Source organism: Cryptosporidium ubiquitum, assembly GCF_001865345.1.
Source record: "Cryptosporidium ubiquitum isolate 39726 chromosome Unknown contig_1, whole genome shotgun sequence".
Taxonomy (NCBI): Eukaryota; Apicomplexa; class Conoidasida; order Eucoccidiorida; family Cryptosporidiidae; genus Cryptosporidium; species Cryptosporidium ubiquitum.
The window spans coordinates 477,369-500,427 of record NW_021639816.1 but is presented as its reverse complement, the minus strand read 5'-3'; the positions used below and the strand labels follow the sequence as shown (position 1 = coordinate 500,427).

General features: G+C 34.7%; 12 protein-coding genes across 12 annotated transcripts; 7 read left to right on the top strand and 5 right to left on the bottom strand.

Moving 5' to 3' along the window:
* Position 1: 1 nt before the first annotated feature.
* Positions 2–1,147, bottom strand: cubi_02881 (uncharacterized protein; the record flags this gene model as incomplete). Its single annotated transcript, XM_029019892.1, has 1 exon — positions 2–1,147. The coding sequence occupies one exon, from the start codon at positions 1,145–1,147 to the stop codon at positions 2–4; it is 1,146 nt and encodes a 381-aa protein (XP_028875299.1).
* A 253-nt stretch (positions 1,148–1,400) lies between these two features.
* cubi_02880 (small nuclear ribonucleo protein) lies at positions 1,401–1,655 on the bottom strand (the record flags this gene model as incomplete). Its single annotated transcript, XM_029019891.1, has 1 exon — positions 1,401–1,655. One exon carries the CDS (start codon positions 1,653–1,655, stop codon positions 1,401–1,403), a length of 255 nt encoding a protein of 84 aa, XP_028875298.1.
* Positions 1,656–2,635: 980 nt separating this feature from the next.
* Positions 2,636–3,529, top strand: cubi_02879 (uncharacterized protein; the record flags this gene model as incomplete). The annotated part of the gene is made up of 1 exon (XM_029019890.1): positions 2,636–3,529. One exon carries the CDS (start codon positions 2,636–2,638, stop codon positions 3,527–3,529), a length of 894 nt encoding a protein of 297 aa, XP_028875297.1.
* A 323-nt stretch (positions 3,530–3,852) lies between these two features.
* cubi_02878 (uncharacterized protein) lies at positions 3,853–4,404 on the top strand (the record flags this gene model as incomplete). Its single annotated transcript, XM_029019889.1, has 1 exon — positions 3,853–4,404. The coding sequence occupies one exon, from the start codon at positions 3,853–3,855 to the stop codon at positions 4,402–4,404; it is 552 nt and encodes a 183-aa protein (XP_028875296.1).
* Positions 4,405–4,495: 91 nt separating this feature from the next.
* cubi_02877 (uncharacterized protein) lies at positions 4,496–6,605 on the bottom strand (the record flags this gene model as incomplete). The annotated part of the gene is made up of 2 exons (XM_029019888.1): positions 4,496–6,441; positions 6,509–6,605. 2 exons carry the CDS (start codon positions 6,603–6,605, stop codon positions 4,496–4,498), a joined length of 2,043 nt encoding a protein of 680 aa, XP_028875295.1.
* A 242-nt stretch (positions 6,606–6,847) lies between these two features.
* On the bottom strand, positions 6,848–9,397 carry cubi_02876 (Bub1p related protein kinase; the record flags this gene model as incomplete). The annotated part of the gene is made up of 1 exon (XM_029019887.1): positions 6,848–9,397. One exon carries the CDS (start codon positions 9,395–9,397, stop codon positions 6,848–6,850), a length of 2,550 nt encoding a protein of 849 aa, XP_028875294.1.
* Positions 9,398–9,659: 262 nt separating this feature from the next.
* On the top strand, positions 9,660–10,476 carry cubi_02875 (uncharacterized protein; the record flags this gene model as incomplete). The annotated part of the gene is made up of 3 exons (XM_029019886.1): positions 9,660–9,745; positions 9,817–9,867; positions 9,924–10,476. The coding sequence occupies 3 exons, from the start codon at positions 9,660–9,662 to the stop codon at positions 10,474–10,476; spliced, it is 690 nt and encodes a 229-aa protein (XP_028875293.1).
* Positions 10,477–10,518: 42 nt separating this feature from the next.
* On the bottom strand, positions 10,519–11,991 carry cubi_02874 (gamma tubulin; the record flags this gene model as incomplete). Its single annotated transcript, XM_029019885.1, has 1 exon — positions 10,519–11,991. The coding sequence occupies one exon, from the start codon at positions 11,989–11,991 to the stop codon at positions 10,519–10,521; it is 1,473 nt and encodes a 490-aa protein (XP_028875292.1).
* A 515-nt stretch (positions 11,992–12,506) lies between these two features.
* cubi_02873 (uncharacterized protein) lies at positions 12,507–13,982 on the top strand (the record flags this gene model as incomplete). Its single annotated transcript, XM_029019884.1, has 1 exon — positions 12,507–13,982. One exon carries the CDS (start codon positions 12,507–12,509, stop codon positions 13,980–13,982), a length of 1,476 nt encoding a protein of 491 aa, XP_028875291.1.
* A 668-nt stretch (positions 13,983–14,650) lies between these two features.
* Positions 14,651–16,240, top strand: cubi_02872 (uncharacterized protein; the record flags this gene model as incomplete). Its single annotated transcript, XM_029019883.1, has 1 exon — positions 14,651–16,240. One exon carries the CDS (start codon positions 14,651–14,653, stop codon positions 16,238–16,240), a length of 1,590 nt encoding a protein of 529 aa, XP_028875290.1.
* A 1,313-nt stretch (positions 16,241–17,553) lies between these two features.
* cubi_02871 (uncharacterized protein) lies at positions 17,554–19,245 on the top strand (the record flags this gene model as incomplete). Its single annotated transcript, XM_029019882.1, has 1 exon — positions 17,554–19,245. The coding sequence occupies one exon, from the start codon at positions 17,554–17,556 to the stop codon at positions 19,243–19,245; it is 1,692 nt and encodes a 563-aa protein (XP_028875289.1).
* A 459-nt stretch (positions 19,246–19,704) lies between these two features.
* On the top strand, positions 19,705–23,049 carry cubi_02870 (aminopeptidase family chromatinic protein; the record flags this gene model as incomplete). The annotated part of the gene is made up of 1 exon (XM_029019881.1): positions 19,705–23,049. The coding sequence occupies one exon, from the start codon at positions 19,705–19,707 to the stop codon at positions 23,047–23,049; it is 3,345 nt and encodes a 1,114-aa protein (XP_028875288.1).
* Positions 23,050–23,059: the final 10 nt, after the last annotated feature.

The following is a 23,059-nucleotide window of genomic DNA, read 5'->3' as shown; positions in this document are numbered from 1 at the left end:
CCTACTTATTTAGAAACTCTAAACAAAACTCTTGTATAACATTATCCAAATATCCCAAAATTTGTTTTTCTAGTTTTTCTTTAAGGTCAATAAACTCAGAAATATTGGCGGTTTTTAATCCCAATTCTGCTGAGTCAAAGTTAATTTTCCTTCCGTAATCGTGTGTGTCCATCATATTAATTTCGGAAAGTGAAAAGGACCCACTAAGATTCAATTCTTTGTTTGAACTAAACGTTCCCTCTTGAATGGTTGCATTAAATCTTCCGTTTACATTACAGTCCAGGACACAAATCTTCTTGCCTTTTCTTACACTTGAAGATGCTTCTCCTGTGACTTTAACTTCGGAAAAACTAATTGGAATTAAATTCGAATTTCTTGAGTCCAATTTTTTTAGAGAGAGTTCTTCGATCATCTTTGTTAGTTTATCAATAACCCAATTGGTTTCTGGTTTTTCTTCCCAATGCCAACTGTTTGTATTCCAGATACTTCCTTGAGCTTGAGGATCTGTTGAAGTTTTCGTTGATGCTTCAGATTCTCTCTGTTTAATCAAAGCTTCTTTTTCAATCTGTTGAACATAAATTTTTCGTTTCTCCTCTTCCTTTTCAATCCTAGCAATTTCTGCAGTTTTAATTTCTTCCTCTCTTTTTGCTTTTTCACTCTCAATCTTTCTTTGATCATTCTCCCTATTTAATAGTTTATTGTGAAACTCCATTAGTTTTTTTCTGAGCTGTACAACAACTTTCTTTTTTATCTCTGAAAGAATGAGATCTGAGTTATAGTTCTTATTTAAAACTTCCTTACACGTAATAGTAACAGGAAAATCCTCATAATTGTCTACAGAGAACTCTGGAATTGTAATTTGGCCTAGAAGAATCTTTTCTTTAGTTTCCATTTCATTCACAAGCCATGTTCCTGAAATTGAAAACTCATAGGCTAGAATTGGTTGTTTCTTTCTTACTGAGATTGATGCTTCACCCTTAATGGATGAGTTGGAGAAAGATAGTTCAAATTTAGGAGTTGTTGACTCTGAAGAGTATTTAATAGACTCCATTATTGTGTTAATCTCTTCTTTAGCCCACTTTGAATAATCCTTCTCTTCCCAATGCCAGTTATTTGCATTCCAAATTGAGCCCGAAATCTCAGTCATTTTCTTGTATTCTCTTATTTCAAATTTTAATTTTTTTTAATCTAAAGTGACTTTAGGCAAAAAAAAGCCTTTAAACCGCAATTCTAAGTTTTCACAAAAATACAGGTAATTTAAATAAGGAAAACAAATAATAAACACAAAATTAAATTCATGAGATCCTAAAAAACTATCTAAATAATATATTAATTAGCTTTAGATGAGTTGAAAAATGTTAATTTAAGTTTCCAATTATAAGGTATCTCTAAAATGCTTTCTACTTGGGTGGAGAAGAGATATACAAAACGTTGTTTCCTCTAATAAAGGTATCTCCATGATTTTCTACAAATACCCCATTTACGTATTCTTCTGTATCTTCCATGGCAATGTTCATCCTATCATCCAAGCAAGCCAATAACCCTTTATAATCCACTCCGCTATTTAATCTCACAATAACTGGACTTCCAATTACTTGTCTCAGGAAGTCACTAGGGCTCTTATTATTCTGTCTAGTAGTTCCAGAGTCAGCCATATCTTTAAAAAATTTTTCTGATTTATAGTTTAATGACTTATTTCATTTCAAAGACTCCAATACTCACAATGTTAATAAACCGGGAACTTAGCGTGGCGCCTTTTCTCTAAATGCCATAACAAAAAACATCGATAGAAATGAGAATATGAAGGATGAGAAAATAAATAATAATCAGATTTTGTGGATAAATTTGTTTAAAAGTATTGAAATCACTTTTTTTAAAAATAGAATTGGTAAATAGGAAACATTTACTGAGAAATTTTGTGAATGAATGTATTTTTTCTTTTACACCTTACTGAATTTAATACTAAACATATCAGTAAATATATTAGAAGATATGAAAATTGTAGATTAATATCTAGATATTTTCTAATTAAACCAAAAAAATTTCCTAGATAGAAAAACGATGTGGGCGTGATTCGAACACGCGCGTGCAGAGCACAATGGCTTAGCAGGCCACCACCTTAACCACTCGGTCACCACACCACTCTAGCACACAGACGTTAATTATGGATCTTGTATTAATAAATTTTCAACAGCGGGACACTCTTAGTTGAGACACGTTACTTTAATTTGTAGTTTATTTGATGGAGGTTAAGTTTTTAGATAATAACTTCGATTAAGAAATTAGGAATTTTGATGATCAAATTGAATTGGAATTAGCCCATTTGTATATGGCAATGATCAATGTTAAGCACTAAGTACTGACGAGGTATTCCATTGATAGTATGGATATTTCTTAATTAAGTAGTGCGAAAAGGAAGTCTATGAACTATTTAAGCGCTGATTAATATTTTAATGTTATTAATTCAGACGTCGCTCTGTTCAACATTATTAACATTTGTTGTGGAGACGAACAATTTTTTTTCTATATTGATCTTACCTCCTTCTCTTCTTTTGGTCCTGATAGTCTCGAGTTTTATTAGGATTGCTAAATTGATTCCTGTGCAAAGGAAATTAATTTGTAGGTATGAATAGAAATGAATACAAGAGTTGGTGCTATTTTGACAAGCCTGAAGAAGGAGATTCTCGAAAGTAATAAGAACATACTTTTTATTACGGGAGCAGGACTCAGTTTGGACTCCGGAATCCCTCTCTTTAGATCGGAATCTAACGGTGGTGATGGATCAGCAATTTGGAATTCGGAACTAGAAGCCTGGGCAACAATAGAAAGTTTTAAAAAGGACCCTGTAAAATGGTACTCTACTTTTTATAGTAATTTCAAGTTCTGGAATAGCTTTCTAACAGCTGAACCAAATGAAGGACATAAAGTTCTCTCGAAGTTATGCTCTGACCATCCCAACAGAATTAGAGTAATTACTCAAAATATTGATGGACTGATGCAGAAGTCAAATTGCCCAAAAGAAAGTATTATCGAAGTCCATGGAAGAATTCATTACCTTAGGTGCACTAACCCCAATTGTGAATATTCCTGTTCAAAATATTCATATATAGATTGGAAAGAAATTTTGGATCAAGAAAATAAAATCTCTAAAAACTTTTACTTGAAATGGTCTTGTCCCTCTTGCAGTTCTCCTTCACTACCCCTATTCCTACTCTTCGACGAGTCATACACTAGCCATGCTTTCTATCAATGGCGAAAGGCCCAAACATGGATGAATGAGGCTGATATGATGATTTTTATTGGCACATCATTCAGTGTGTTTTGTACGGATTGTTGCTTACACTATGCATACAACAACCAGATCCCTATTTACAATGTGAACATCCGCCCCTCTCCAATCTACTTTGAGCTTAATAATAGGTATCTAGGTGATTCTGAGCTTGTTGAGTACCCAAACAACCTTGTAAATAATATAATAAAGACCTCAACAGATTTTCTAGTGGCACTATCATCTCGAGAGAATAACTAAATCTACGAGCTAATATTTATTAATATTCATAAATACGAAACTACGACCCTTATAATTCTATTACAAGCTATTTACAATTTTTGTGTAGTTAGTTTTTCACTTATGCTTCTGGCGCCAACTAGTCTCGAACTTCTGTGTATTTGTATTCAGGTATACCCCCCTTATTGAAAAGTTGCAAAAAAATAGGTTGGGGGTTCTCGTTGGTTATTTTAGGGAAAGACATAACAGACATTAGAGAATACAATTGTTAGTTGAATTACTTTCAAAAATTTTCTCTGAGAATACATAAATTAAGTTAAGTTAAAAAGGAAGTTAGACGAAAAATGACAGAATGTGATTGCGTGATGAAGGGATTCCTTAATGGGTCATCTTTGTGGAAATCCGTTGTTGCTTCAACCGTATTTAATGCTTTTATGATTTTCTTTGGGAGAAATTTCTTTGGATTTATTTGCTCAATGTTCTCTCTGATGATTTTAGCAGGAGGGATTTGTGTCAAGGTAGCTCCAGAAAAACTTGAAGCTATTAAGAAAAAGGATTTGGTAACATCTGAAATGCTTGAAAAACACTGTAGCTCTATTGCAGAATGTATGAATAAGAAGATCGAATTTGCTATAGATACTATTTCATGGGAACTCCCATTTGTCTCATTTGTTTTATTTTTAGCATTGGCATTCTCATCAATTTTCCTCAGAAATCTTGGATTCTTTGTTTTCACAACTGTCGCAGTAAACATTTTTTTACTTAAGAACTACATAAACTCTTTCTACACAAGCATTGTTGGACCAAAAGTTTCCCCTCATATTGACAATATCTCAAAGAAGTTCAATAAGAGCTTCGAGAAAATCCCAAAGATGAGCAGCTTGAAGTCGGATTAACAACAATTTAATCTTCGAGTTTTAACTTTCAATCTAGGGTTTAAAAAAAAAACAAAATACTTAGGTAGTAAAAGTATTACTTTAAAGATTCCTACTTATTTTCAACTACTATTTTTTTTGCCTTGTTGTATAGTTGCCTACGAAATTCTCCAATCATCTCCTTTCTCTCCTGTGAAGACAAGTATTTCAAATCTTCTTCCAAATCCATCTTCTCACTTTGGATCTTGTCTATTTCCGACTTTGTCTCTTTCGTTGTCTCCTTAAAAGAATCAGACAAGCCTTTTATCTTCTCTTCCAAGGAGTCCACTCTCTGTATCGCAACCATCTTCAGTACATGGGCAACATTCTCCAGTTCGTTTTGCCTTATGATAAGTCTTTTTAGTTCTTTACTAAGTTCTTCTACCTTTTTTTCTAGAATTAGTTGTTTCTCGTTTGATTCTTGATTTATACCTGAATAGTTCATCATATGGCCTTGTATGACAGGAGGCTGAGCAACAATATACAAAGGAGATGGAAGAGGAGTGTTGATATTTGACGATACTGTAGAAGAATAATTAGAACTTGGTAAAACAAGATTTTGGTTTAAAGTCTCAGTAATATGTGAAATAGGGCATTTTTGAATATTAGTATTAACTTGACCAATTGATTCGTTTGTATCTAAGTTACCATTGTTGTTGCTATGGACCGATTGAGTTTCTGCAATGCTAGAAACTGACGCACAATATTGTTCCTCTCTATCAACTCGGTCCTCTTCACTACTCTTTGTTGTTGTGTCTAACTTTATCTGTTGGCCCTGGCCTTCCATAATGCTGTTTTGAATTTGTCTCCAGTTGGAGGGAGGTGAAACATGTTTAACTAAGATTTCGTCGGTTGCATTTTTAAAGAAATCTTCATTCATAATTCTATTCCGAAATTTAGAAACTTTCGAAACATTTTGGTTATTAAGCTGCTCCTTTTCTATTATTTTAATATTTGGAGTAAAACCCATCATTTCGTCACCATTAGGGATGTAAGCTTCATTTGCTTCTTGAAGTCTTTTAATACAATACTGAGCAACTTCCCTAACTTTGGGTGACTTATCCTTAGCTCCAAGATTTACTACATTGATTATAACTTCTGCATAAGTTTTGATTCCATCAATTGGTTTTTGTAAAGGAATATTGCTGTTATGCGCAGCTAAGAGAGCTCCTGCTTGTGCAACAAAACAACAGACCATTACTTCAGTTAGAAGAGAAAGAGATGCACTTCTAACATTAATATTTTTGCTATTTGTGGTATAGTTTGGATGCAATTCTTTAAGTATCCCGTTAAAAATACCACATATTTGTTTCCAAGTAATTGGAAGAATTAGATGATCGCTGATACCTTCAACTTGCTTTAATTCGGATCCTTCCCCATTAATATTCAATTCTGGGTCAACGCTTTGCTTTTGTTTAAGGTCATACATGTTTGGCGAACTTCCAAAAGAGGTTTCTTGTAAAAAGGTCCAAACTAGAACAACTAACTTCCTTAATGTATCAATTACGACTGCTCTACATGCCTCTGAAGTATTAGGGTTCATCATAATCGGAACTAAGCTTCCCATGAGTTTATTAAGATTCATAATAACTAGGTTTGTACTCATCCCATCTATTGCAGAACTAATCGCTGCAATTGAACTAATTTGAATTGTTGGGTTGCTTTCCTTTTTTGAAAAATGAATTAACGGGTCAAAGAAATAATCTACAACGTCTTGATTGAATTGAAAAATTTCTTCGGTAAGAAAAGAACTGGCAATTAATCCTATTGTTGAGACTGCTGAATTTTGGACATGCACTTCCATATCCTTACACCCTTGAATTAAGAATGCCATTATTGAGTTTATATATGGTAAGGTGCGTTCAGTCCCAAAGCGTTCGACAATGTAGTCAACTACCTTGACACTAAACCTCCTGCCCATAGGCCTCATCTTTTCCGAGTCCAAAAGACCGCTTGAGAGCACTCCAGGGATGTCCGCCAGTTCCATCCTTGCAACCAAAATCTTAAGGTCTTCCAGCCCTACAACCGTGTCAAGATTACAGGTTAGTCCATGCCAAAAATTTACTCGGAACATATTAAAACCTACCTCTTCCAACACTGTCAACATCGTTCATCTTATGTAGACAGTAGTCCAATTCCTGTCGAATGGACTCTATTCTTTTTTGTTGTTGGGCTCCTAGCATCCTTTAGACCCTGTCAAAATTGGCAAGGAGACCAAATTTTTAATTAAAAAAAGTAAAAAAAAAACAAAACAAAAAAAGAGCAAAATTTTCACCCAAGAATTATTGGCCTAGTACTAATTATTTACCCCGGCACTATTGCCACCCCACATATATGCATGCATTTACCGCCCATTAATGGCGGTCATTTGAGTGACAGACCTTTTAATGAGATCAGGGTTCAATGAAATCATTGAGAGAAATGGCTAATTTGAGGCAGAAATGTTTTGGAGTTGTTTTCTAGTTTTCAAGAGCTGCTTATAAAGAGTGGTCTTAAGTTGTTGATCTTCTTGGAAAATTGAGACGATATCTGCTTGAACTTTTTTGAGGAAAAAACGGATGTTTTGTGAGATTTCGTCAATGGATTGTGAAACATGCAAACTTTTAGTCTGTTCTGGCGTTGGTTCAACTTCATTGTTATAAAAGAGAGGATTCTGGAATTTATTAGTATTAGGTAAAGATCTAGAGTGAAGGATAGGGCAAAAGTTGATACAATTAGCCATAAAGCTGCTCCAAAACTCCATTTTCCAATTTCTTTTGAGGCATGAACTCTGATTCTTAATTCTATAATTATACACTTTAAGAATGTAATCACCATCTTTGTTAATAGTGTGTTCATATTCTAAGCATTTGAGAGTTTCATCGCTCCACTTTGTGAGCTCCATATATCTTCCCGTAATTAAACAATGGATTGTGGAAGCAATGCCAAAAATATCGATATGGTGGATCCAGGGGAGATTTTCTAGCATCACAGGAGGAAGGAAGCCTTTTGCATGGCAATTTCCTTCAAAAAATGTGTTTTTATAAACTTCTCCAATATCCAAGCTTCTTCCAAAGTCAATTATTGACATGAAGATTGGTAATTCATGATTTTCTGGAATGAGTGGATGATGAGTAAGCAAATTTGAACCATTACTCCAGCATTCCCCATCAAAACTAGGATTTGGATAAAGTAGGATATTGTCGGGTTTAATATCTCCATGCAAAATCTTCATTTCATTCAATGCAAGAAGGGTTTCGGCAAATTGGTAAGTAAGAAATAATAACATAGGTTCTTCCACAGTTGCACCATTCTTTAAGTAGTGTTCGTTTAGTATGTTCTGTAGGCTTTGTGATCCAAAGAATGTAGGCAAGATAGAAATACCTACAGACGTATTGTGGTCATTCAACTCTCTATTTTTTTGTTTTTTTTCTTGTTCTCGGTTGCCCTTCATCATCTCCCTAGTCAAGATGTTCTGGATCATCCCTGATGAGCTTTGAGAAACTATAAACAGTTCGGTAATGCAAAATACAGTTACGCCCACTCCGATTTCAATTGGCTCGATCAAAGAATTTCTATCAGAAGAGGAGTCCATATAATTGCAAGTATAGTTTGAGGAAATGGAAACTCTGCTAGCAGTCTTCACAGAAGATACCGAGTTCCTTTTTAAATTATTTAACGGTGTATTAGTTGAGTTTACGTAAAATCCTACACCTGAAGCTTGTATAAGGTTATTCAATGAGTTTCTACACATATTTTCGCTTGAATGGTTTTCATTTAAAATTTCCATAGGAGCAACAAACGAATTTAACGAGTTTCTACTAGAAGGAATATTGCTTCCTGGTAAATAAGTCGTGCTTATTGAACTTCTAGCTGTTTTCTGAACTAATGGTGATCCTTTTTTAATAGCCTCGTTGAAACTATTTGTTTGATATTCATTTGAAATCAAAGGTTTCTCAATTTCTAAAGAAGCCTTCCAATTAATATCTGGCTCGCGTTTCTTATTTCTCTTATAGAGAGATAACCCACAATATATTTCTCTAATATTAAGTCCAAGGTCTTTATGTTGAATCTTAACTGCACATGAAAATACACTCACAAGTTTTTCATTTACTATGGTACAAACATCGGAAGAAAATACACTTGCATTTGCTCCTGATCCAATCAATTTTTTAAGCATAAAAGTTCGTTTATAACCTTGGTTGATTTCCAAGGTAAAAGAGTAACCTGTTTTAAATGAGCTCTGATTTAAACTAGGAATATCATTCTTATTTTTGGCAGAAGCCAGATTAATTTGGTAAAGCATATAAGGGATAGCGAAAGTTTGTAGCTTTGAATAATTATTGTATCTCTCATTAATGTAATTAAGCATGATAGATTCTCTAAATGAGCGAGATCTCACGTGATAAGGATTCATAGTTGAAACCAATCCCATAGAAAAAAGGGACTTTTCATATTTGTTTGTATCTTGTTCAGAATTATACTTACAGGCACTAAACATTGAAACCAAATAATAATTACCCTCAGAATGAAAAGTAGCCCCTTCCTCGCTTTTATCAAAATTACCACAACTTCCCAGCTTGAACACAGTGTAATTAGAACTTTGTGAGCTTGCTGGAGAAATTCCAATTTGCTCCTTTTGTGAAGAGTTTAGGTTCAGTGACTCAATTACTTCACAGACTTTATTTAGTTCGCTATTCTCATTATTAATTGACTCCAATATAGAAATCCGTCTAGAATCAATGTCTTTTTTAACCCAATCTCCATTATTAGTTAAATTGCAGAAGGTTCTTTTTTGGCAAACCTTACTTACATTCTCCTTATCGACACCTTGAAGGTTGTTAAATTCATGGTATTTTAATTGATATCTCAAATACCCAATTTCTTCGAATGATAGCTCATCGTTCTTCAAAGAGGAATTATTGCCCTTTGTCCTTTCATCCTTTAATATATCTACATTGAAACTAAAAAATGTCTTATATTTTTCTTTCATCATAAAGGGTGTGGATTAACCCTAAAAATACAACCTATCCAAGAAGACCCTCTCAGATAAAAAGCTGATCTCAAAGCTATTCCGATGGGCACCAAAACACTTCCCAACCCTTCTTTTTCAAATACTATTCTACCCTTTTTCAGGTTTTTTTCTTATTTAAAGTTACTTATTTCCTGATCCTATAGCCCACAAATTTATACATAGATACCGCCACAATTTGTGGCGCTGAATGCATGGGCGGGTTATGCAAGCAAGATTTAGTCAAATGAATGCGAGCAACAAAGGAAGTAGCCGAACAAGGAACCCTGTAAGAACAAGACATAGTCTACTTACAAGCACCAGCACGAAGTGGTAAGTTTTGCCTGGCTTACAATTCTGGGCATTTTTTCTTTAGAGGTATGGACAATACTTCCAATTTTTAGGCAAGCACTAAGCCAGGATGCTCAAGGATTATTTTATAGCAAATTTAATGGGTAAGTGAATTCATTTATTTGAAAAAAAACTAATTTATTTTTAATAGTATTGTTAGGGATATAAGAAACAAGGATACAAAGTGGTCCAGGGGGCTCTTTTATATTGGATGTAACGAAGTTTTGCGAAATATAGATAAGAATATTGTTGGAGTCATATTCACTCAAAAGCTTTTTTCTCTCGGAATTGGAAATCATATTTTGATTGCATGCAAAATTAGGAATGTTCCATGTATCATTTTGGCCAATAATGGCGAAATGGTCAAGTGGCATCCTGGTTCAAGTTTGTCTATGTCTTGTGTAGGACTTAGAGGAAAAATTGAACCTGAAAGACTAAATACTCTTGGTTTAAAAGGAACTGAATACACATATGAGGTTACTAGGTCCTGCCTGGCAAAACTTATAAATTCCAGCCAAAGTAAATTTGATATTCCCTACTTAGACATCAACAGTAAAGATTCGCCTCAAGTTCAAATTCAGCTTCCAAGCATCCATACATTGGTGGTAGATCCTAAAATTGAGTATCCTAAGTGTATGAGGAGATCTGAAAAGAGAAGACTAAGAAAAGAAAGGAGAAGTGCGCGGAAAATAGTCGAGGCTAGTGCTAATTAATGTTTATAGTCTATCCGAATTATTTAATTAATATTTTATTCTTTAGCCATAAATGTTGTAATTAGGGTTATTCTCCTTAGTGTAATAATTAGATAAGTCGTCAGAATATTCATTTAATGAAGGTTCTCGCTTTTCTGAACCTTCCAATAGTAAGTTTTTTGAAGCGGATTCTGGATTATAACCTGCAAGCATGTAATCATTCCTCTCTGCTCGTTTATATTCCTCAATTAACATTTCAGTTACTTCTCTTGCATTTTCAAATTCATCAAGACCATCCTGAAACACTGATTGTTTCTTATAGTTATCAAGAAAGGCCCCTCTTTTCATTAACCTATCAAACTGAGCCACACATCTCTGAAATAAACCAGCTATTGCAGTATTATTGGCCATCATTAATCCATTCACCTTATGTTGACTACTATACGGATTATACTTTGAAAGAGCTACTTGAATTGCTGCAGGTCCCCATTGAATAAATCTTACCATATTCCTATCTCTTATTCTCTGTAAACTCTTGTGTACTTCCATTGGATCGGTCTCTCCTCTAATAATGTTCAAAATTGATATATAGGTTCCCTTTCTCATATTCGTGCTTACCATAATATTACTAGGTTGTAAAAGTCGCCTCATAACATCTAGAGTTGTTGTTTTTCTAACGTTCTGCTGGATGTTTTGACTAATTGAAATAGGAGTATATGATGTAACCAGAAAATGGCATCTTGGGGTTGGAACTAAAGTAGAAACTAATGAGACCAAATTGTTGTGCATGTATCCTGGGTACCTAAGTGTCGTGGTTGAAGCGGCCATTACCGTACTTACCAAAGCATTAGTCTGAGCAAATGTTGGGTTGGTCAGATTTAACCGATCTTCAGCTATCCCACTTAAAGCAGTATTATCAAGCACTACAACACAATCTGCGTTCAAAGCCAATCTCTTCAGGGTCAACACGGAGTTATATGGCTGAACTACTACATCAGAACTCTCATTATTTAACATCGGAAAAACTGAAAATGTTTTAATTAGTTTCCTTGGGTAATGCTCGTTTAATAGTTCCAGAATATACGATCCCATCCCACTGCCGGTACCTCCAGCAATAGAGTGGCAAAGAACAAATCCTTCCATACTTTCGCAACCCTCCACTTCCCTATCAATCATATCCAATATTTCATCATAAACTTCCTCTCCTGTGTCATAACCACAACCCCAGTTATTTCCAGCTCCACCGCCCTCTTTTCCAATAAAAAAATTTTCAGGGTTGTAAAGGTGTTTGAATTCGCTTGACTTGATACTATTCAGTACTCTCGGCTCCAAATCAAACAGCAAGGCACGGGGAACATAGTGGCTATCATCCGAAAGATAGAAAAAAACATCTTTTCTATCTTCTAGTGGGCCATTGTCTTTGATTACTGTACCATTAACATCCAGGCCATGTTCAGTACATAGTTGTTTCCAAAACTCCATACCAATCTGATTCCCACATTGTCCAATCTGTAATGTAACCAATTCTCTAGGCATATTTTAAATATTACTTTTACTTGGCTTCTTAAATTTCTATGCCAAATCAGCACGAAGTTTGCCGAACAATTCGAGCAAGTCTATTTGATTCTGTCCTTGAGAGATAAAGCTACCTTATCTTTATAGACAAATTGTAATTAAATCTTTCTTATTAATTATTGAATCTCACTTTTTTATTTTTTAGTACTTTAAGCCTGTCGAGCCTCAGTCCCCACGTGGTGGGGGGGTGCACAAAACATTGGCATTGAATTTTTTTATTCTCTATAGTTAAAGGATAAAAAAATTTGCAAAAAATTAAAAAATAACTTATCCCCCTAAATTAGCTAGAAAAGTGAGTCTCTGGTAAATAATACTTTTTATTGCCTCTGTTCTCTTTCTTGAGAACAATAAAGTAAGATTATAGTCTAAACTCAAAATCTAATTTACAAATTAAAAGGTTTAACTAAAATCTAATCAAAATATAAAAAGTGTTATTCTAAATAAAAGACACCTGGGACTTAAATTAATCCTATAGAATGCACGAAGAGTGGATTATTCGAGTTTTCTCCTCATCTGGAAGATCAAGGGTGACTATTCCTTCAACATGTAACCTTTCAGTCTTAAAGTCAAAGATAGCTCAGTCGCTTAAAGTTCCTGAAGAACAGCAACTTCTGAGCTTAGACTCCTATGGGAATAAACTGCTAAAGGGCGACTCTCTTAGTATGCACCAACATGGGCTCTCTAATGGTTCAATAGTTTATTTAATTACTGATGCAACTCCTCAGATTTCTGCACAAAATATCCAAAGGCCAAAGCATATGACTACAAGTGATCTTCCTCCACTAGAAAAGAAACCTTTAGATTCAAATAACTCATCCTCTTCTTCTTCTCTAGATTCTAAGAATACAAATAATGCTTTGGAGAAAAGTGAACGACCACATTTTAAATCATTCGATTCGTTTTTAAGTGAACGAAGTTTTGTAACTGATGATTTACCTCTAAAGCAATCTTACAAATCTTTTTTTATCTCAAAAGGAGTAATGAACAAGATACCTCCTTCAGTTACTTTAAAGCACCAACCTTATCGTCATGTTGACCACCTTGAAATGATGAATTTGTCTGAAGCAATGCAGTTTGTCGATTACTGGAGGTCAACATTAGGGATGTTAAAACAAAGAATTGGTTGGATGTACGGATACTACAGAGAAGACAGCACATACCCTATGGGCATTCGAGCTGTAATGGAAGCAATTTACGAGCCTCCACAAGATGATAATACCGAACCTGGAAAGCTTATTCTGGAAAATGATCACTTTAAGTCCTCGGTAGACAAGATTGCCCAATCTCTTGGACTTGAGTGTCTGGGATTGGTTTTTACACACAATGAGAGAGACGAAGTTCTAACTTCAAATGAAATTGTTACTCTTGGGAAACTTCAATTAGAAGCATTAAAAACAAAACATTACACTGGCTATCCTGTCAGCAGTTTTATTTCCTGTACAATTGCTCCTTGTAAGTCTGTTAAAGGAGGAGACCCCATACCAAATGCATTTGCAGTATCTGACCTTGGACTAGCTTTTTTAAGAGACAAACTAATTGATGAGAAAGGATTAGAGGATAATACGAATATTGTGATTAGAGAAGAGGAAAAGGGAGAGATTCTACCTCAAATCCTAGAAAAGGGTGTCTCAACTCGAAAATTTGATGCTCACTGGCTAATAGTACGAATAAATGAGTCCGCACCTATCCAACCGAAACCTTTTTTTTCCTCATCGCAATTCCCCAAAGAAAATCGAGTTATTGCTCAAAAGCCCAGTGACGTCTCAGAATTTATCAAATCCAGGCTCACTTCAGTACCTATGACCTCGTATAATCTCCTTAACGACTTTCATCTATTGTTGTACCTAGCAAAATTATTTGACGAAGCTACAGCAATTAGTATATGCGAGTCAATTTTAAACAAGACCCCGGTTGACCAGCACTTATTAGATATTTTGATGTCTTTGAACTAAATTATAGCTATATATAATGTTAATGAATATTGGATGCACACACTAAATATCTAAGGTTTTTGAATTATTGGTTCCCATGTATAATTCTCAAATTCATTATAATCAATCTAAAAAAATAATAATCTATTAACTTCTAAATCCATTATCATTTTTTTTTTCTCGCCAATTCTCAAAAATTGCTTTTTTTTCAATTAGCATCACTAGGTGCATGCAAATCTATAAAAGCAGGCGGGAAGTTTTTGATTTTTTTTTTAAGAGATAGCTGATTCAAATATCATTCATTAGAAAAAAACAGTTAGGAGAGTAAAAGAATTTAAAACTGAACTCAAAGTTTAGATCTTAAATAGTTGTAAAAATAACAAAATTTAAAAATTAAAAAAAATTAAAAATTGGAAAAAAAACTCAGTTTAGGCATACGTATATGTATTACATGTCTTCTTCGAGAAATTGAATATCGAGGCGGAAATAAATATTAAAAAGGAGAATATTTTTGAATAACCAGAAAGTAGGGATTTTTAAGATACAAGTTTCTGGCCAAGAATCACAGTAGAAGACTGCTGGAGCTTAAGTTCTTTATGTTGTAATTCAAAAGTGATTCATCCTAAGAATTACCCAGTACTAAACTGGAAATAAGATAAAGAAATAGGATAGATGTAATCTGAAAATAAATGTATGCATTAAAAAGTTTATTATTCCAATTATTTTTTTTTTTCTTCTTGGAAGTATGCACTTATAAGTTCACAAATGGAGTTCCAATAGTCTCTGAAGCCAAGGTTGATGCAGAAACCCCTCTGCTTACAAGTTCAGATGATTGCTCTAAAAATCCATGTGCCTGTTGTTCTGATAAGTTACTATCCATGGCAGAAAAATATTCTAAATCAAACGGAGGTGAAAATTCTGAGTGTTCTTCATTTTTAAAGAACCTATTTTGTACTCTAGCATGTAACGAAGAGTCTTCTGATATTGGAACCCTCTCGAATGAAATCATGGTTTTGTCTGTATGTGAATTGGAATGCCCAGAAATTTTGAAAAAATGTCCGACTAGCAGCTCTAAGATTGAAAACAAAAATATAGTGAGCACAACAGAAGATGAAGAGGAAAAGGAAGACGACAATGAGGAACCAGAAAATAATACAGAAAATATCAACAGGAAGCAAATCGAAAAAAAGGAGGAAGTTGAAATACCAATATCTAGCAATAGAACTGTGATTTCAAACCATTTTTCAGAACTGAAAAATATGGAGAAGATAATCATTGGATCTTCTGGAGCTCCAGGACTATTAAATTTCGATGATGAGAAATCAGAATGTTCAATAATTAGTGTTCCAAGCATGCAAACAACAAAGTCTTCAAAATACTCTTTGGCGTTTATTCAAGCAAATAATAGCACCAAAATATGTCTAAATTCCACCGGAGGATTTAAGTCAATGACCAAAAGTGTTCCAATATTGAAATCAGAATCAAGTTCCAGTGCAAGCACTGCGAGTTCTCAATCTTCTCAGACAACTAAAGTAGTTCCGGTTACATCCAGTTCCTCAGGAAATGCTCCTTTAACTGAAGAAGAAACAAAATGTGGATTCTGCTTTACCAGATGCTGTTGCTGGCCGGTTTGGAGTGGATCTATTATATCCTTCGTGGCCTATTTGGTAATGGCATTCTTAGCTATATATTGGCAGTCAGCCTTGTTCTCTCTTGGCCTCAAGTCAAATCATTTCTGGAAAGGAGGAGGATACTGGTTAGTGGGAAGTGGAGGTCTTGGTGTCTTTGTTGGTATGATTGTCGGGGGGCTTGTTTCATCCTGCTTTGCTGGAGCGCTTTCACTTGGTGGATCTCTCTCAAATCTCTTCATGTCGGTACTGTTGGTCGGCAGGCTCGGAGCAGCCTTAGGAGGTATTGGTGGCCTAGGAACAGGAGCTTCTATTGGTCTTATGGCTCACTCTGGAACAATTTCATGGGTTATAGGTTTGATATTAGGCCTTCTATTGGGTCTTGTTGTTGGGTTTTCACCTATAGCTAGATCCATTAAGATGAATGATAGATATATAAGAAGGGGAATCAGGCAGAGAGAACTCAGGAGAAGAAGCCGTCTCTCAGAAGCAAGCCATCATTCTGAAGGATTCTCAGATGCTTCTGGGACAGACCGAGCCAAAAGAAGTTCGGTCCAAAGGCACACATCCGTTGAATCTAGAGATAATGCTACTAATATAAGTGATAATCATTCGCAATCTTCTAGTAGTGCAGCGAACAATGTAAATTGAGACAGGATAGAGGAATTACATTGAGTCATTATATGAGATAGTATGTAAACACTAATCCTTTCACCATCTATAAAATTTGCTAACAAGAATCAATTCATGTGCAACTTCATTGTACATGTTCAAATTATTCAAAAAAAATCACGGGTTAATGTATTTTATTTTGATAGTTCCTAATGCTTATTTCTAATATTCGAAATTTCTTTTTGTTAAATTTTCTTCGTTTTTGTACAATTTATGAATAGGTTTATATTGGTTGATCGTACCTTTTGTGTAATATTTCGCTAATTTGTCCGAAAATACTATCTCAAATTCGAACTCCCATAATAAAATCTTATTCATCTCACCTTCTTAGTTCTCAATAAACTCCCAACTTATTCCATGTGGGTTAAAAAAAAGATAGATATTTCCTAATTGCAATAGATAACTTCAAACACTCTCTTTGTGTGTCCAATAAGCTATTATTTAATCCCCCTTGCTTCTTTTTTACTAAAGTATTAATAAATCTTGTATACGTCAAAATCAACTTTTTTAGTAAAAGAAAATAACTTTTATTAATCATCCATAAAGTTCTAGTTACTTTTAGAAACCCATGGAAATATCTGTTTATATTTTGCCACACCTATAACAGCAAAGTACAATTACGGCGTTGAATAAGAAATTAACCTCTCACAAAAAGACACAAATCCTTTTAAAATGTGTGGTTGGTTAAAGAAATTTGCAACTTCCCAGGCCTTTAAGAAAGGTGGTTACTCCACTTTCTCTTTTCTATATTTGTAGTTTTTCTCATTTGAAATTAACTAGAAGAGTCAATAAATAAAAGTCAAAATTTTACTACTTTAAGGAGAAAGTTAAATCTCTAATTAAAAACTCTTAAATACAAAGTTTTTGCTGGCGCAAAAATAAAGTTTTATTTAAGCTCGTTCTCCTATTTATTTGATATCTCCTACTGATCTAAAAACTAGTTTACCGCCAAAAGGTGTGCATGCAAAAATTATGGAGATGAGGTTAGGTAAAAATTGGAATCATAGCTAGAAATCAAATATGTTATTTTACTCATTTAATGATTGTTTCTTAACGATTTCTTAGTTAATCTATTAAAGTTTAATTAATTATTTCAGCCTTTTTTTATATTATAATAATTCTAATATGGACATTTTGTAGACATATACTGAAGGTCAATAAAATAACATATTAATACAAGGCTAAATGGCATAATAGAAAAGCAAAAAATCAAATTAGGAGCGGGAATTGTAGATTTACGTATTTAATAGGTAAAGTAACTAATAATAGAAGTGGAACTTTGCATCCCAAAAATGCAACAAATGCCACTCAATGCTCAACCTTGGGGGGCAATTCCAAGTCCCATGGCCGGCGGAATGCCAGCAAGGCAAAATGGTCCTGTATTTCCAGGTGCAGCTCCAAGAATGGGAGTATACAGTACTCCACATTCGCCACAAAGATCAAGCCATATACCTCCGAATATACAATCACAAATGTTTCCAAGGCAAGTACCAATTCCAAGGCCAGGAGCAATGGGAAATCCTCCTGGCTTAGGAACCCAACTTACTCCAGCTCAAGAATTGATGATGTCAACATTTACTGCTCAAAACCAAAGTATTAATGGTGTTTCAGTCCCAGGACCTCCAATAACACAGAACTTGAACGTTTCCCCCTCCCCAATGCCTTCTCCAGAAAGAGAAAAATACAATACAGGAATAGGGACAAAGTTACTTAACTCATTTATTCCCTGGATGGGGACTTGCGGTGCTCAGCCAAGTGGTGGACAAAATTCTGGCGTAAAAAGCCCAAATTCAGGTGGAATTGGTTCAATCTTATGTTGTGCTCCTGAAAATACAGGAATAACGACTCCAGAATTCCCTAGTTCTCATGATTCAAATTTTAGTTTTTCAAATAATGTAGGGGATCAATTTAAGGGAGGCGTGAATTCCTCAAAAAGTGATTTGGAGAAGGAAAATAAGGAGCTTAGAGAAAGTTTGTTTCAATTAGGAGAAGCAGTTCATGACTTTGTTTCAAAAAAGGATAAGCCAAATAACGAATCGCAGTTAATTGCAACACTGTCAAAACAATTGAGCACAATCCACCAAAAGATAGGAGATATCAAGTATTCTGTTTTTCCTACTAACAATAAGATTGGAATAGAAACTAAAAATGACTTAGTTCTTAATATAGTACAAATTGTGAATGTTGTATTCGGGAAAATTGAGGTTATCGCTTCAATTTTAAGTAATGACCATTCAGCTTTGGCATTTGTGAATGAAATTCAAAAGTCTCTTTTTGAGATTGGTACTCATCTCGAGAAATTAGATGAACTCTATAAGTCTAAAGGCTCAGAATTAGAATCTGCTAAACATGTTTCTATCATGATGGAAGAAGACAACAAACATTTATCAGAGAGACTCAAAGATTCCAATGAGCAAATAAGAATGCTAAGAGAAAGAATTATAATATTATCAACAAATATTGAAGACAAAAGCTCTCCTCAAGCTCAGACTTCTTCCCCATTATACAAGAAGCTAGAGAGTGAAAAATTCGAGTTGGAGAGAAAGATTGAAAGTATTGAAAAACAGCTGGCGGAAACTAAGAAAGCTTTGGAAATTTCAGAAAACAAGTATAACCATATGGTTAAACAAGAATCGATCAATGCAAAATGGCCAAATTATGATTTAATTAAAGGTAGGAGTCACGAGGACTTAGTTCAGCTTTTAAAGAAAATTGATCCAGAAAGCAAGGCCCTACAATCTATTGCAGAAAATATGGTCAAGAAGGACCAGAATATATTTACTCCTCAGCCTAATTTAAGAGAAAGAGTTCTGAATGTTCAAGTTCAAGAAAAAGACATTGATTTCTTGAAGAGCGATTCTAATCTTGGTGAAATTCACAAAGATACAATTAGGATGCAACTAGAACAATTCCAAAAATTACATTTGATCAATGAAAATGTTAATAAGAATACTGAGAAAATTCCAATTGAAAGAAAAAGATAGGAAATGATAATACTTTATTCTGTAGTCGATAATATTTTAGATAGTTTAACATTAAGTCTTGGGTATTAAATTTATTTACCCATGTTTTTTTCCAATTTTGTTTCAAAATATAGATTAAAGAAATAAAGCATGCAGATTAGGAGACAAGAAAAATTAAACAACGGTATTAAATGTTTTACAAAAAATCCAGGAATAATTTTTGGAGAACAAAAGTTTCCAAAAAATTATTTTAAGTTAGAAAGTAAGATATTCTTAGTCTTTTATTTATATATTTTGCTTAAATTTAATTTATTAATAAAAACGAAGAAATTATTTCATTTCTACTTGGCATATAATTAATTATTAGGCGCTTGACAAAGTGGGGTCTTGATAAGAGGTACACTGCAGAGGATAAACAGAGACCGGAAAGTAAAAAGGCGAAAACAAGAAAATAGAGATTTTCGCCAAAATTATTGATAAATGGGCAAAGATCAGGTCAAGTTAGACGTTGCATCTTTTGGAAGGAGGATCAAATTCCTTTATTCTATATGGCTTGAGGAGAACGCCACATACGATAACAGGAATGTGTTCAAAAACTTAAGAGAGGTAGACCTTCTGTATGTTTTGTGTGGAAAAGGTTCTTCTAGAGAGGATGGAGTAATTTATAAGAGTATGACACTCCATTATTGGCTATTTGGCTTCGAATTTTCTGACACATTAATTTTGTTTTTCCGTAAAAAGAAGCTTTTAATAGTAACAAGTCAAAAGAAGGTATCAATCCTACAACAACTAGTAGAAGGATCTTCAAATAATTTCCCAGATATAGAGCTAATTCTAATTGAGAGGAAGGGTGATCTGAAAGAATCATTTGAGAGTTATAAGGAACTTATTTCAAGCATCTCGGAAGCTACAAATATGATTGGAAGAATAGAGGCAATTGGATTGCAGGACGGCCAGTTTGCATCACAGTGCGAAGAATTGTTTTCAGGTGATAACCTATTCAGCAACAAGGAATCTCTGATGGTGACAACATCAGTAGACTACCTTCTGTGCCACAAAGACGAAGTAGAGCTGGAACTATGCAAAAAGGCCGCTGTTTTGTCCGTTCAAATGTTGAAAGGAGTGCTACTCCAGAGAATCGAGACTATCTTGGATAAGGAACTGAAAGAGTCACATAAGAGTATTGGAAGGCGTGCAGAAGCTGCTTTGGATGATAAGACGATTAACAACACTTGGAAAACAAAGTATGGTTTGGATCCAGAAGACATAGATTTGGTCTATTCTCTTGTACAAAGTGGGTCTAATTTTGATCTAAAAGCTGTGGAGAACTCTGATGAAAACTTGTGCCTGACATCAGGCTGTATAATATTAAGTGTTGGATCAAAGTATAGAGAGTACTGTGCAAACATTACAAGGACGTATTTTTTAAACTTGACTGAGGAACAGAAGAAACTTTATAACTATTGCTTAGAGCTCATGGAAACTTTAACTTCAAGAATAAAGGAAGGAACTTCTTTTATTGATTTATATTCTGGTATTTACCAGAAAATAGTTGAGGAAAAAGGAACTGAGCTTGCTCAAAAGTTTGTTAAGATTATGGGACATTGTATCGGAATTGAGTTCAGAGACCCATCCTTGATAATCAGCCCAAGATCGTCCCCTGATGTCTTAGTAAAGAAAGGAATGACTTTAAATTTGTCGATAGGCTTCAATAATTTGGATTCCAATGGTAAAAAGTATGCAATTTGGATTTGTGATACTGTATTTTTATCTGAAGAAGGAAAGGTGGAAGTCCTGACTCAGGGTTGTAGTAAGAAACTGGAGCATGTTTCATACGAACTAGATGATGAAGAGCCTGAAGAAAAGAAGCCTGTTGTAAAGAAGGAAAAGACTCCAAAAGTTAAAAAGGAAAAGCCAGCAAAAAAGCAGGTTGATGAGTCTGAGGATGAATTTGATGATGATGAGACAGAAGAAGACAGTGAAGATGATATCAAGGACGATCGACATCAAAAATCAAAAATCAAAGATTCAGAGGTTAAAAGAGAAAGGAGGTCGAAGGAAGACTTAATAATTGAGGATAGGCTAAGAAGAACAACCAGAAGAGTAAATAACTCAGAACATTCGGAAGAACTCAAGGAGATAGAAAATAGGCAAAGAGAACTTAGAAAACGCAAACTTCTTGAGCTTCAGAAGCGATTTGGAGGTAAAAAGGAGGAAAAAAGTGACCAAAAAGGGGATATTTCGGACTCAGAAGAGGACTTTTTTAACTCTAAGATTTCAAGTTACAAGTCTGTTAAAGAGTATCCTAAAGAGAGAAGTTCAAATAGAATATATGTTGACACAGCAAAAGAGACTATTCTTGTGCCAATTTATGGTCTATTAGTTCCTTTCCACGTTAGACTACTTAAAAATGTTGTCTGTACTCAGGAAGAAGGAAGGAAGTCTTTTGTGTTGAGAATTAATTTTCTGTTACCAACAGGAATTTCTTTGGAACAGTTGCCAAGCACTTTAAAGACCCCTGTATTTATCAAAGAATTGATGATTCGTTCTGAAGATGGGAAAACATTGAATACAGTTTTTCGAAGTATTAAAGAGTTAATTAAAAGATTTAAACAAAAAGGTACACTTGAGGAGGAGATGGCAGAGCAAGATATGATAAAAAATCAGCAGCCAATTGACTTTAACAGGTCTAAACAAAGAGTGGTTCTTAAGGATGTTGGAATCAGACCTACAATAGGACAGGGTAGACGTCAACATGGTATATTAGAGGCCCACAACAATGGATTCAGATTTAGCTCATCCAAAGGTGAAACAATTGATATTTTATATACCAGCATTAAACATGCGATCTTTCAACCTGTGGAGAATGATCTCATTGTAATTTTACATTTACATCTTAAACATTCAATTTGGCTTGGAAAAAAGAAAACCCAGGACATACAGTTTTACTCAGAGGTTGGGAACCAGATCGATGACTTAGAACAGAGAAGAGGCAGGAATGTATACGATCCAGATGAAATAATGGAAGAACAACGTGAACGTGAGACAAAGAAAAGATATAACCTTGAGTATAAAAAATTCATACAGGGAATCGAGGAGCTTAGTAAGAATAGTTTTGAGGCAGAGATACCATATAGAGATCTTGGATTCTATGGTGTACCCGGAAGGGCTGGAGTTTCAAATGTCCAGCTATTTCCTACGGCATCTTGCCTTGTTCATTTATTAGAGTTCCCACCATTTGTGCTTTCATTAGATGAGATTGAAGTTGTTTCGTTTGAGAGAGTTGAGCAGGGACTCCGCAACTTTGATATGATTTTTGTCCCTAAAGACTATACAAAACCTGTTAAACGAGTTGACTCGATTCCTATCGAATATTTCGACCTAATTAAACGTTGGCTTAACGAAATGGAGATTGTGTACTATGAAGGAAGGCAAAACCTTAACTGGAATGCTGTATTAAAAACTATTTTGAGTGATATTGAGGACTTCGTACAGAATGGAGGCTTTAACGGCTTCTTAGGTGAGGATAGTGACGAAGGAGAGGATGGAAGCGACGAAGAAGATGATGATGAGGATGAGGAGTATTCCGAAAGTGATGAAGACGAGGATGATGATGATGATGACGACGATGATGACGAAGATCTTTCGGATCTTGAGGAGGAAAGCTCAGATGATTCTTTTAAGGAGCTTTCTAGCGACGAAGAAGAAGGTCTAAGTTGGGATGAGCTCGAAAAACAGGCAATAAAAGAGGACAGGAAAAGAGGAAGAGAACACGAGGAGGATAGAAGAGGTGGCGAGGCTCGTTATTCGAGAAAAAGACGTTAGTCCTTAAACT